Source organism: Acartia tonsa, chromosome 2, assembly GCF_053477335.1.
Source record: "Acartia tonsa isolate MP-2025a chromosome 2, ASM5347733v1, whole genome shotgun sequence".
NCBI lineage: Eukaryota > Metazoa > Arthropoda > Copepoda > Calanoida > Acartiidae > Acartia > Acartia tonsa.
The window spans coordinates 32,931,745-32,946,826 of record NC_137261.1 but is presented as its reverse complement, the minus strand read 5'-3'; the positions used below and the strand labels follow the sequence as shown (position 1 = coordinate 32,946,826).

Below are 15,082 nucleotides of genomic sequence, written 5' to 3'. Positions count from 1 at the left end.
AGCCTAAAGAATCCGTGAGCAACCTGCGCAATAACACAAGCTGCATCTACAAAAACTTGAATTCGGCTGCCGACCTCTTGTTAATTTTCAAAATACTTCTATGATTATTTAAAAGTTATTTTTTATTTTATTGCATATTTTCATTCTTGTTCAGTAATTTAATTTTTCTTGATAAAACTACTGAATATATTTAAAACTTGAAAATGTAGCTTCTAAATGATACCCAGTGTCTTATTATACAATGTACATATCCTTAATTTAGGAGCCCCTTGCTACGAGGATATAGTCTGTCCACTCCAAATATTTCAACAGATCCAGATTTATTGGAAAGAATCCGGGAGCTGGAACGTCAGATTCAGGTTCAAAAGGTAAACTTTATACTCTATATTCGATGAACTCCAATTTAGTTTCCGAAAGTGTACCTAGCGTCCGCGTCCTATCTCGAAATTTGCTACTAGCTAAAAAAGCTTCAAACTTCCAAAAAAGATATTAAAATTTTAAACATTAAAATTTTGAATGTATAATGTATAAATCGCTTTGTTCTCACAAATTTCCGGAGTAGCTGAAAATAGGGTCTGCAATAATTGGGTTATCTGCTGTACACTTTAGGAAACTAGGGCTCGAATAGGAAATCCATTTGGAGCTGATCCTATATTCTAGGTTAGATAGATATCAAAGTAAATAAAACTGGGGATGTAAATCTTTTCTTGGTTTCTGACGGAATTTAAAAAACCGGATAAAAAAGATATGAAATTGAAAAATATGTACCTTAATTCATTCTTTTTCTCGTGGTAAGAATATATTTGGGAACGTGATGTAAAAATATGGAATAAAAAAAATAAAATCCTTATGTATTTTTGCATTGTTCACTTAGATATGTAAACTAACTGAAATTTAGATCCTCTGTATCTGCAAATAAACAAGAAAAATTATGTACAAAAGTATCCGAGTAATATATGTATAATGTGAAAAAAATCACTTTATGTTACGAAAACAATAGTAAATTGTGTTATAATAGTCATGCATGTTGAAAGTTGTTTTATAGTTGAACAACTAGAAATGTTAAAGTTTGTCGTTTGAATACCCATTGATTATTTCATATTTCCCTGCAAGAATTTTTGTGTGTGGTCTGATAGATAGTTGATCACCCTTCATTTTGATGTTTGTTTTGGGCGGGGGGGGGGGGGGGTAATTTTTTTCTAGGGGGGATTTATCTTTGGATAGTGGTGATACTCTCCCCCAAAATAGTTATAAACCTTCCCAGTATATGATGTTACACTGTAAAGGAGAAATATATCGATTTGTCGGTTAGCGAGATATTTGGGTACACAAAGATACACAGGCAGAGATCCTGTTACTGTATTATTAGGATATAGCTTTGATAAAAATTTGTCAAAGCTGACTTATTATCGACATAATGATATGACATGAAAACTATACATGTTCGGACGGACAATAAGGACGTAAGAAAATTAGCATTGAATTAATTTAGACCTTCTTACTGATGTGTTTATACCTGAATATATGCAAACTTCTTTCTTTCTATCCTTCTGATTAAAGACATAAGATTTTATTCACAATGCTGGGGATAGGCACAATTATCCTTAAAAATAGTTTGAAACAATAAAAATTATAGAAACTCTTAACTATAAGAGAAAGAAGAACATATCTAAAGTTTCAAAATAATTAAACATTACAATCTGAAAGCTTTACAAAGTGTCTCAAAAAATCAGCAATATTAATTCAGAAAAATGAGAGATGAGAGGAGAAGTGGGGAAGAAAACCCCCCAAAAAAGAGATGGATAATCCCTTATTTTTAAGACGTTACGTGGCTGTTTTTTTAGACACTTTGTGAAGCTTCTACAATCTGTGACTATTCATGGAAAAATTCTTAAAGATTTTGACAGCATTTATGTATATAAATTACACTTTTTCTAACGATTTTATCATTTTATTATAGATAATTAAATCTGATTAGTATTACTATTTTATGTTTTATGTTCAGCAATACTTGTTTTCTTATGAATACTTTTTCGTGTTTGGAATAAATGGAAACCCATTTTTTTCTATGTGTAGATAATGTTAGTAATGGATATAGAAAATACATGAATATAATGACAAGGGAAAAATTGTCGTCAATGTAGGTTGCTAACATAGAATTACTTAATTGACCATTTCTTTCATCCAGTAGGAGGGGAGGAGATGGGGGGTATCATTATTTTAGCGAGTTTCACTTTATTAGAGAACATTAACATCTGGTGTAACATCCAAGTAATGATTTATCCATTATGTTAGCATACATCCATATTTTATAGATAGATTCTTGCAGCAGGAATACTATATAATTATTTTGTTTGTTAGTATAAGTAAATTTACTGAACATTGTACATATATTTTATAAATTACATGATTTTCAACACCTAGCGCTCCTCATCGGTAAGGTGATAGGTTCGAGTATCGGTCCGACACCGAGTCATAACTTAAGACGATAAAAATGGTTCCTACTGCTGCTATGTCAGATGCGCGACATTAATAGTTAGAGTAGGGGGAATGCCTTGGCCCCAAAACAGGCGCAACTCCCTACCAAGCACAGTAAGGAATTCTCAGACAAGGGTCGTGCAATCAAAGGGTTGGTTGTCTGATGGGCAAATGGACGCTTTACACCGCAATCATTGGGCTTAGGGCTGACAACCCTATCCCATATCCATAAAAAGCCACATTGTTACAGAAACACTAATAAATTGTCAGCGGCCTATGCTCCCCCTGTGGAGTGAAAACGGCTTGTTACTGTTACTGTTACATGATTTTTAAATAGTAGCAGAGATTCTTTTAATATATTAGTTTGTATGTGTGGGTTTCTTTCCTTTTTTTGTTGAATACTATTTGTAAAATTATTTAATGAAAAACTTAAGACATAAAGAAAAATGACTACAGAAACAACCGCCAAACTTACCAACACTAGATTTAGATAGTAATTCTTCTTAAATATTTTAGGATACAATCCAGAACCAGCAAAATCTTTTGGAAAACAAAGGTAAAACCTTCTTTGGTCTAGGATACAAGTTGGGCTCGACACCCAATAATAATCCACTTCTAAGAGACAAGCAGGGCTCGGCAGCCAATAATAATCCACCTCAAAGCAGCAAAGAAATAGACGTTTCAGCATAATCAGCTGCTCTCTAAACTTAAAATAAAAAAAATAATCATTTGATTAAAAACGGAGCCATATTCTGAATCCCCAAATTGTAAAAGGTTTTCAAATGCAATCCAAAGACAAATTTCTTTTGTAGAAGGGATAACTTTCAAAGCTCAAGTAAAAAATACGATGGTTTTTTTTCCATGGATATATAAGAGTCAGCGGCCAAGCGGCTGGCTTACTTTTGTACAAATACTCTAGAATAACCAAGACTCGAACATGCACAGCGAGTTTATATCCTGAGAGATTGTAAAAACGGTTTTTGGATACTTTCCATCAAATTGCCTATTAAGTACTGACCAACCCCTCCCCCCACTTATATTTGATGAAGAAAATTTAGTATGAGGGGCTAGTCATTTCCCTTTGATTTACCCCTTCAAGGCTACCAAGTACCCAATAAGACCTATCATAGCATAACCTAAAGTAACAACTTAACAATTAAAAAAAAACATACATTATCTACAGACATTTGATATATATTTATGCAAATGCTTAGAGTGTCGAAAACTTTCCTTTGTAATTCCGACTTGTTCCCAAGATTTTTAAAACCTTTTAATTAATTACGAGGATCAAAGGAATTAAATATTTGTGCATCTATTCTACACTCCTGTTATCCCCCTCCCCACCTCTTTAGCTTATACCTGCATTTACAAGAATACTAACCCGCCCCCACCTCGCCCCAATCCCCTCAGCAGAATATTCTTGCATCAACATTTATTGACAAAAATATTTTGCACTTCCCTAGTAATTTTCAAGGTTGCGTAATCCCCCCCCCTCTCCCACTCCCATCCCTTCTCGTGAAACGAGAGACTGATAACCGATATAAAAAAAACATTTAAGAATTTTTTTGACACACAAATGGTAATTGGTTACTTTTTCCCTACATACTTTAGGTATTTATTTTGCCTGGTATTTGCGTCTACCCTTAAAAACTTTTTTATTTAACGCCACATTGTTATTATAATAACAGCAAAAACTTTTTATTAAAGTAATGATACTGGCAGCAATCTTCAGGGATAAGACAATGGACAATAAACTTACATGCATATGTATACCCCAATAATGATAAGCAAGATATTTAGTTAAAAAGTTTTGATACTACAAATTTGTACAACATGATACATAAAGGTTACCAAGTTATTAATCAAACGAACGAGAGAAAGTATTTAAAACTTTTTGAATAAAGAGTCCAATTTCACCTACCTTCCTGAGTTCTGGACTAAACAATGTCACCTACCTTCCTGAGTTCTGGACTAAGCAAGCTTGCAATTATCCTATATGTACAATTTATAAGCACAGAGCCAAATTTTGATATTTCTACTTGTATTTAAAAGCTTTGTTTTGTAATGAGTACAAGGGACAGTAACTTACATTCGTAGAATAACTGAACAACATTCAAAGAAATAGAACTGATGATATTATATAAAGGTTAAAATTTTAAAACTTTTAACAATTCAGCGCACAAAATAAAGAAGAATTTTCTAATATGTTAATAGTAAAGATATTATAAAAATTAATATTCCTTATCCTTGAACTGAACTGCATATTAAAATGAAGTATCTATTGATAAACTTTTTGATTGATTTCAATTTTTAAATATTTCGAGCCAAAACTTTTATTTTGATGGATAAGTGAATTTATTTGCAAGGAACAAGGATGTAATTGTATATCTATGTATTTTGGTAAATTTTTACTATCTATAATACAAAGTAGCTTGATGTCTGTCCGTCTGTCTGTCTGTCTGTCTGTCCCTTAAGATCTCGGTAACCACTGAACCGAATGGATTCTACTCTTCAGGGTATATACCTACTGGTCCTGTGGTGGTTTTAGGCTATTTTCTTGGGGGGTGGGACACCCCCAACCCCCCCAAAAAACAAAAAAATCCCCCCCCCTATTTTTTTTTTTTTTTTTTTTTTTTTGCAGAAGATTTCCTAGGTCCTTTATTTTTTTTTTGCAGAAGATTTCCTAGGTCCTTTATTTTTTTTTGCAGAAGATTTCCTAGGTCCTTTATTTTTTTTGCAGAAGATTTCCTTGGTCCTTTTACGAATTTCACCTCAATTTTTTTTTGATCACCTCTTGGGGCAAAGCCCCTAGAGGCTAGGGGCGAAGCCGCTAGTAAAGCCATACAGAGTTAAGAAACAACACTTTTTTTGAGGGTATAATTTTAATAACAGGATCTTAAAAAGATTGAAAATTCGATATTCAAGTAACTATTTCTTATTAGTGATAAGAACTATTAACAGTAAAAGTTTGTTTTAATGTTTTATGTTTAATCCCTTCTTCATGAGAAAGTATAGATTTCATATAAAAGTTAGATTAACCATTTCATTTCAATAACATTTAATAGATTTGTTTAAATTCGTCGAATCAAAAGTTTTATTTGCATAAATATCAAACATTTTAAATACTTTATTTATCGAATTTTGAATAGATTGATATAGGATATAATTTGAATGACAGGCGAATTCAGGGTCCGATTTTGTACTTATATGTTTTCCAAAATAATGGATGAGGTTCGGTGCTCACTAAGAACTTTGATAGAAAGGACAAAAGCTTCGATAATGTTGAAATTGTTATAGTGTCGTAGGGATCTATAAAAAGAGTGTTTCTGTGGGTATGAAAATAAATTCAAATAAAACTTTTAAACCTGATGATAATTGGACGTATGAGAGCCAGTTAAGGAAATTCAAAAGATTGTTTTACTGGAGGAATAGTTTTAAAGAGTAGCTCTTTTTTGGGGTGTTGAGGGGGGGGGGGGCCTTGGACTGCATTTTTTATACAATAATACAGCTATTTTATTTTAGGACTAGAGCTAAGGTCTCCAATCAAAGTTTGTATCAGGTAAAAATTATTTCTAAATACGGACTCGTAAAAAATATGTATTTGGTGTTATTACATTACTTTTGGATTTGATTGTTCTTGTTACAGAACAACTGCTTATTTACTATTGGCTATTGTAAATTACATATACCTTTCACCAACAGGAGTAAACTAAATATTTCTCATATAGATATAGGGTTAATACTTGGATAAATCTTAAATGGATAACTTCACAAAAAAATAAGACAGCTTTTTAAATGAAAGACAAGAAAATATCGTATCAGTTAAATTTTATTTTTATGTAAATTAAAAATTATAGAGTAGCTTTGTAACTAATAAAAATTATTTACATTTACTTTTATGATTAAGGGATGACCTAAACACGGTAGAAGTGCGAGTGTCAACGCCAGCCCCCGGTGATGACGCACAACCAATCTCCAGCCCAACTCCTCCAGATGACGAACAGGCAAACAAAGATAAAATTTAATTTGATGGTTCATTTTTTGGACAATTTATTATATCTATAATACAAAGTAGAATGATGCCTGTCCGTCCCTTAAGATCTCGGTAACCACTGAACCGTTCGGATTCTACTCTTCAGGGAATATACCTACTGGTCAAGTGGTGGTTTTAGGCTATTTTCTTGGGACGAAGTATGAATTAAAGTAAAAGAAAGACTGTCTAATTATCCAGTAAGAGTTAGTATTGCATTAAAAAAAATTCCTGGAAGTTTGCAATGATCCAGGACATCTTATAATTTTTTTGGGGGATCATTCATTTTTTTTAAATTGAGAGTAGTCGAATAAAGATCTTAATAAACGGATATTCTTTCTAGCCATCGCAGAGATTTTAATTAAAAATTAGAATATTTTCTTTGTTGATAACAGGAACAGCAGGAAGAAGATGAGGAATAAAAAAACGTAAAAATGAACAACAAATTTCCAAAGACATAAAAAAACATTTCCTACATAACAAAATTATTTTTAGACCTTTTAATCCTAACAACAATCATATTTTCCAAATAAAAGCCAATTAAAATTTCTTTAGAATCAATTAATCATCATTTCTTTTCATTATTCAAAATTCAATAAATTTTGATGTAATTATTTTAAACTGCTTTGATAGCAAAACAAATTGTTTCGGTATTATTGATAAAAAAAACTTTAAAAAAGGAAAACGAATAATTTATGTATTCTAGACATAAATATAGCGTTTGATAAAGAAGTATGAAAAAAGAGTTTTATTAATTTTAAAATTTGTTAATATTTTTCAATGCTAGTTATGTCTAAGTTTAACGGCTAAAATTTATTATTTTAAAGGAAAATCACTTCAATAATATACAGGGTGCGGCACATAAATCCGGACAAATTCTAATTTTTAAACAAATAAACATAAAATCGTCAATTTTAAAGATTTTATTGAATTTTAAAAACTGAGAGGCAGAATAGGTATATGACTATTAGATTATTTTTAAAAATGGCCGCCAACCTCAATCACCGCCTCCTCAACCGCCGGCAGGTCCAGGTCAAAATGTACCTGTCCAAGCTGGCGTAGTTCTCCTTGATAGTGGCAATGAGGGAGGTCTTTGTGGTATGGGCACGTCTATTGGTGACTTGCTTCAAAGAAGCCCCAGGCCCAAAAGTCCATTGAATTAAGATCGGGCTGCTGGGAGGCCACATTTCCTTAGGAACGTGAATAACCGCAGGATCTAAATTCGCCCAACTTTCAAGCTACCCTTAGACACAGAGGCTCTTATTTGGACCACAAGTGAGCTAGAACTACGTTCTTAACATTTTTAGAAATGGCATGAAGTTTCAGCTAGGGTTGTCAGCGCAACTTATAGTCTAAAACAAGTTTAAAAGTTCAATATGGGTCCCTGAAGTCAAGACCGAGAAATTTTCACGAATTTTAACGATTTTTGACATCTTAAAATCTGTCACGTTTCACTTTGCTGGAGTACTACGGCCAAGGTATTTCAGATAGAGAGCTCTAGTCTTATCTAGTGTCTTACTTATGTATCTAAGAGTCTCTTCAGCAAGTTTCACATGCCAATCTCACCTACAGATGGGCTGAGGTCAGATTTAGTGGGCCCTAGTCGAGTATCCAGATTAAACCACCGGCACAAATGGAAACTGCCTTGTTGTACATATGCGCGGCCAGCTCGTTGTACACGTCCATCTTCGCTCAAAGATTTTTTTTGTACTAAAAGGTCATTACCTAAGCTTTTTATAGTGGGGTCAAACGTGCTGATTGGTCAAAAAGTTTTGACGCTATAGCCGTTTTAAAAATGTCCGGATTTATGTGCCGCACCCTGTATAAATAAAAAACAAAAAGTTTTGTCATTCAAAATTTAATTAATAAATCAAAATTAAATGCTTTGTTAGTGATTCGAGTAAATTTCTATTTCTATTGACGCCTCATTTACTGTTTTGTTTATAAAGTTAAAAATAATGTAAATACTACCTAATGTAAATAAAAAGATGTGTAAACCAAAAGCATTAAAATATTGTATAAAATAATTAAATTGAATCATTTCGTAGATACGAAGGAAGTTCTTTTTTCACCAACCTTATATTGTGTTAACGGCCTTATAGCTTATCGTCATTAGAATCGGAGCAATTAGGATACAAATATTCTGAAATATATAATATGCAATTAGCTGGAAGCATATATGTGTATATATAAGCATACTAGCTAGCAAAAACGCGCGCAATATTCTTCGTTTTACGCGTACGCTAAATGATTTCTATGTATTCTATAATCCTTGTTATTCTAGATTATTTATGGACTTCTTCTAACGTAAGCTTCGTTTTCAGTCGTTTAGCTGTTAACAATTAGTCCCTAAAAGACAGTGAAAAAAGCCTTCAATTGTAATTTCGTCTTGATTCATATAATCTTATTACATATTATGAACACTGCCTGTTTTAGATATAGAATATTATAATCACAATCTTTATATAATAATAAGTACTAACATGTTGTTAATATATCTATCTATCGATTTAGAAATAAAGTAATTTAGAAAATTTGTTTTTCTTTTATTTATATGCATTATAACTCAAATAACTTCCAAAGTCAGTATGTCCGACGTTGAAACATTGGCCTGACGTCCTACAGAAAATAAATCTGCAACTCCTAACTGTGTATGGAGTCGAGCTGCGCTTATTCAATATTCATAGGCTAAGACGTTCCCTACTTTTTAACATCTTTTATCGCGACTTGGTGTTGGATAGATTCGATCTTATCACCTATATCAAAGACGACATATACGAAGCGCTATGGCATATTTCGTATAGTTTGCTAATTATAATATTTATTTGTCTGTTATCTATGGACATAACCTTCATAGTTTTCCTTTTTTATACAGAAAAAAGTGAGTATAACTTATTAACCTGAGCAATTTACATTCCACAAAAAATATTAATGGTAAGCGACGGGTACGTTATTATTACTTGGATCTTCCCCCAGATTTTCATATTAAAGTAAAATAACGATCTATACCATACCCCTTCTCCTACTGGTTGAATGGCCCGAAGAAAGATATCCACTTATGTATATTCTACATCAATTTTGACACAAGGATATACAAAAGTTATAAAAAGCTTTGCTACTAATAATGAATAACAATTATCGATTTTTCTTATTTATTTTACTAAAATATTGACGTTTACTATAATTTTTCTACACATACAACATGGTTTGATGATGGTTTTTAATTTGAAGATTTATTCACGAAAGCGCTAGAATATTTTTTTTTAATAAACCCAGTTAAAGTTTAATGTTTAGAAATTTTAACTTTAATGTTTAACTAGATAGGTAGGATAAAATGAGTCAGGGATAGGACGCACAAACATTTTTTTCTTCTCCTAATTCAGATTATTTCCGTTGGTCCAAACCACGGATAGATAAAAAAAACAGGATTCGAGACAAAGTTTTTCATTAGGAACCAAATAATTGCCCTTTAAATATACTAGGATACTTTAATTGCCGGTACATCTACCCAAAAATATACAAATTCTAATTAAATTTGATAAAAAATAAACATTTATTAATTTTCCATATTATGTCGACCAGTCTTAAATAGATACATAAATATACATATTGTCAAATTATATGCGGCCAAAGCTTTTTTTGCTTTTTACATTTTATATGTTCACATGAAGGTAGGTAGGTAACTTATTAAAAACTAAAATTAATATTTGTAGGCTAGAATTAAATCATTAATGTGAAAAAATATTTAATTGAAATACTTACAAAATTTCATTATTTTTATAATTTTTTATCTTGTTGTAATGTACTAATACAAAAAGATTCAATAACAAAGGGGGTGATAATTATTTAAACATCTCGTAATTAAGGCAACAAGGACATTAATATTTTGAAATTGATAATCCTCTAAGGTATACAATACATGCATTTTAGGGTTTCTGATAAGTTTGTATTTGTCCTTCATACCTTGATTTCAAAGAATTGTACAATGTTAATTATCTCTCCCTTATTATTAATGGACTCTACATAATTGCCAATGTAAGGTTTTTACAATTTTGACAAATAATTTGAGATACAAAAATATGGAATAAAGCCAGTCTAAAAATTATTCTCTTTACTGACGGCAAGATTAAAATAATGTTTCAAAGTATGGGGCAGTGGAAAAAGTTATACATAGTTAAAAAACCATTTGGTTTTAAATCAAAATAATGTTTTCTTCTATAAATTATCTACAACCAAATTTGAGCTAAAAATTTTAAGTTTGCTTGAAGTTAATTATTTTACAGCATTATATTTATGAACAGTTATAAGATAATGCCTACTTCAAAACTATAAAGATTAAAGAAACCCTCGAACTCTATGAACTACAAATTTAATAATAAAAATAAAACGAGAATTGTATGAAAGAAAGACATTTAAATTTTAAAGATCAATAATTTAGAAAAACATAAAGAATGCAAAAAATACTTCCTAAATTGAAATAATACGGTCTGAACATAAATTGTTGTTTCCTAGTTAGCGCTTTTGAACGATTAAAAATTATTACATTATTACAAAAAAGGGTAAAAATAAGGTAGAGGTTGATAAATAAAGAACTAAATATCCTAAATCCTACATAAGTACACGAGAGTACGATGTAACCGGGGACACAGATAATTATTATGAAATATAAACAGCAAAGCAAGTCAGACAAAAATTAATTGTAGAGTTATGTTGACACATTTAGTTTTACAAGAAATCGAATTAAATATTCCACATACTATTTATTTTCATATAAACATCCCTGTCCCTTAGTTAAACTACAAATAGCACAAAAATATTTCTTTCCACTACTACGAGAAAGAGAGAGAGAGATAAAGATAAGATGATTATGAATATGATAAAATGGTGAATAGTGATTGCGTCTCATTTTAATTATTATTAAAACCAATATACACAAGTGGGTAAGTTCTGTGTCCAATAAAAAAAACGAAGCATTTTCTTTAATATCCTAACCCTTAAAAAATATAAAATTTGCGACTAAACCGCGGCTCAATTTGTTCTAAAATAGCTGCTAAACTTTACTTACATTTCATGCTTGTTTTTAATTAGGTACTCATTGCCCATAAAATCCTTGTTTTATTGAAAATATAAAACAGGCACAAACACTATTAATTTACATTAGTTTGATCACATAAATACTAAGTAATAATAATGGGTACAAATGGATCATAAAGTCATTAAGTCCTAATAGCACCACAGCAGACTTGCCTTGGCTATAATTTAGCTGTGATGAAAGGAGTTTTAATGATTTTATAAACTATTTTTGATGAGATACAATTAATGCCTAGAATGTCGGAAGATTTTGAGTAAGACAAGGATAGATATTTTGGCCAACAATTTGAAGAACAATGCAATCAAATATGCAATCAAGAAAAATTCTTACTTTTATTTTAGCCGTTCTACAAATTATTTATTAAAATACCAAACCCTGCCTCTGAAAGTGGAGAGGTGTGTTTTGGGAGTTCTTATAAGGAGTCCAGATGTCACTAGATCTAATTTTTGGGAGTTAAGGTGTTTTTTATTTGCGAGTGTTGTCAATTTTAGTCAATGGAATGTCTTGAAAAAGTCTTTGTAATAATTTTTTTTTGTGAAGGAGTTTCAGGCGTGGTAGGTAGAGGAGCAAAAATTTGGAGTTTTTAAAGTAAGGAATGGGGTAAAACATCTGGAGTGTTTTTTTCTGCTTGTATTTTCATTCCTTCTACACAACAGTCGTCCCACGAATTCAGACCTGAAACAATAATAATCACATAACGGTTGCATTATTTTTTTTTATTGACGCACTTTATATTCTGCATTCATGCCTTGCCTATGTTAATATGCTAAGTAACTTATCTAAATGTTAATTTCTTTTATTACAGAGTTAACATGTCGAGGGTGTACTAGGATTTCCAACAAAAAGCCTTATGTTTATAAGTGATTACTTAATAAATGAACAAAAAACATAATCAATGGTTTTTCTTTGAAAGTAAAAAATATTTGTATACCTTTCCAGTTCCAGAGTCATCTGTATCATCCGCCTTCTCATCCTCATCATCATCCTGAGTATCACAACAATATAAACTAAACATTAATATACGAAGCAAAAATAATATTAGCCAAAGAACAAGTCGATGTTTATCTAATTTTTCAATTCAGTGGTTTATATTTCTTTATCTAGTTGATTTTCTTTTCCCCTATCCTTTTTGTTTTATTTCCCAATTAAAGTACGGAATGTTTGCTTATTTTAAATCCAACCCCTTATCTCCTTATTATAGAAGAGGAGAGGGATTGAAAATTTATCCCAATTGAAGACTTTGCTTAACTTTTCTTTTAAGAGGAGTATGCACGAACAAGAGCACGTGATTCTAAGCACCTTACAGCAGTGATTCTAAATGACTTTTGATGAATGTACTAGGGTTATGTTTAATATCGTTATATCAATTTTAAAAAGTAAGTTTCACCATAGTTTTATAAAAAAAAACTTTGAAATGTTAGGAATTTTTTGGCTATCAAATATTTTGTTGAGTTCAAACTGCTGTGACACAAAAGTACTTTTTAATGAAAAATGTTAATTTAGAAAAAGGGATGGTAACTTGTATTTTTGTTAACAGTTTTATTATTGTACTTTCATAATTTACAGCATTTGATTATGTTTTGGCGAGCTATTTTATTTGAACCTTTGAAATCAACAAAACATTTGATGTTATTTCATCAAAAACTGCTTAACATTTCAAATTTTTTTTCATATAAAACCATAGTGAAACTTATTTTTTTCAGTTCATATAACTATAACAAAAATAACCCTAGTATATTCACAAAAAAATATTTAGAATCACAGCTGGAAGGTGCTTAGAATCATTTGCTCTCGTTAGTGCATAGTCCCCTTTAAACACAATTTTCAACCAATTTAAAATTGAAGAAATGGTACATTAAATTTTTGTTGAATAGTTTATATTTCCTCATCGTCAGAGTAATCATCTCCCAGATCATAATCATCATCATAGAAATCAGTCATATCTATATGATCAGGAACAGTCGGGCGTGCCTTAGATTTTATACAGTACCTGAAATAGAAAAGTTTTACATAACTAGCATTTTTTGTAATTCATGAAATATTGAATAATAGAAAATACAAACATAAACATTAAGTAAAATGAAGGCTTCTTCATCAAATGAATGTACAAAAAATTAAAGAAAAACATACGATATATTAAAGACTAGAAACCTTTGAAAATAAAGAGGGGTGGCTCCATTACCTAGACTGAAAAAGCCAAGGTAAAAATGTGTACTCCCTGGTAGAACCATGTGCACGCTTTTGTTAAGGACATTAACTTAACAGCAGGGTACAAAAAAGAAGAAAAAGTAGAAGAAACAAAACCAATTCAATAGAGTTGTAATATAGGGGAAAACTGAATAAATCAACGAATAATGTAAAATAATAATATCTAGTATAATGCCGTTGGAAAATAAGGACGAAATAAATTGCAAATGAAGAATTAAAAAAAATTTTTTTTTTTTTTAAATGAGAAATTTTATTATTTAGTAGGTAGCAAGGTTAGCCTCATGAAATATATGGCAACTCTAAAAAATCCCTTTTATTATAAAAGTTAATACAGAAATCTAGAGATTAAACAAAGGAAATAAAGGTATGGATATTATGAATTGCATAATAATATAATGGATACATATAGAAAATGGTTCATTTATTATACAGCATGACCCTCGAAAAAGTATTTTTAAGCATCTGCAGCTCTTATTTCTCAATGAATTATTAAAAAATGCATATGTCCTTGTTCTCTATAGTATTCCATGTAAGTAGATATAAAAATATTTTTTTTACCTCCATTAACACCGGAGATTTTTAGTGCTAAAGTATTGAAAAAGTGACTGAGGAAAAAGTAACTTTTAACATGAAATTACTTTTTTAGCAAAATTAAGCTAGAAATCCTTTTTTTTTGTTACTAGCAGAAACTTTATACAAAAATGAAATAAAAAATTTAGTTGTTGAGTAAAAAGCATTTTTTTACACATATTTTTTGAGTCTTTTTAGTTTAATGATATTTTGAAAAACTTACTTATTAGGCAAAATTGTTTAAGATTAAAAAACCAAATAAATCTCTATGAATATATCAGGAAAATTGTTTTTGTTTCACAATCCTAACTTTAATAACAAAAAAGTTATAAAGAAAATAAAAATAAACATAATGATTTTTTAGTCTAAAAAGCTTAATTTACCCCCTATTAAATAATTGAGATGTCAGAAAAGTAGGCGGAGCAACTGTCATAATTAATCCTTTTCTATAAATAAGGGTTAATAAATAACCTAAAATTTGCAAATAATCAATTCATTCAGTAGTATTTTTTGCCATTAAAAATTTATATTTTTTTGTGGAATAAAAAAGAAATATTTAGTTAACTTGTTTTTCTTTGTGTCTCATTATTCAGTTGCCAGAAAAACATAATATAACCATCCAAAAAATAAGAGAAACAAAAAAAAATTCTTTTTCTCAGTCACTTTTTCAAAACTTTAGCTCTAAAAATCTCCGGTGTTAATGG

General features: G+C 30.5%; 2 protein-coding genes across 3 annotated transcripts in view; one reads left to right on the top strand and one right to left on the bottom strand.

Annotated features, from left to right (window-relative positions):
- The window catches only part of LOC145311436 (uncharacterized), a 40,222-nt gene extending 31,231 nt beyond the window's left edge, over positions 1-8,991 (top strand). For both annotated transcript variants that reach the window (XM_080150550.1, XM_080150548.1), the window contains 5 exons: positions 263-368; positions 2,995-3,034; positions 6,001-6,037; positions 6,386-6,482; positions 6,904-8,991. In XM_080150550.1, the coding sequence (XP_080006676.1) occupies positions 263-368; positions 2,995-3,034; positions 6,001-6,037; positions 6,386-6,482; positions 6,904-6,930 (307 nt within the window). In that variant the 3' untranslated portion in view covers positions 6,931-8,991. The remainder of the gene's footprint in view (positions 1-262; positions 369-2,994; positions 3,035-6,000; positions 6,038-6,385; positions 6,483-6,903) is intronic.
- Positions 8,992-9,646: 655 nt separating this feature from the next.
- Positions 9,647-15,082, bottom strand: part of LOC145311404 (ubiquitin-conjugating enzyme E2 R2) — a 49,757-nt gene continuing 44,321 nt past the window's right edge. The window contains exons 6-8 of the mRNA XM_080150546.1: positions 13,487-13,590; positions 12,532-12,587; positions 9,647-12,275 (exon numbers count right to left, since the gene is read on the bottom strand). Coding sequence (XP_080006672.1) covers positions 12,270-12,275; positions 12,532-12,587; positions 13,487-13,590 — 166 coding nt within the window. The 3' untranslated portion in view covers positions 9,647-12,269. The remainder of the gene's footprint in view (positions 12,276-12,531; positions 12,588-13,486; positions 13,591-15,082) is intronic.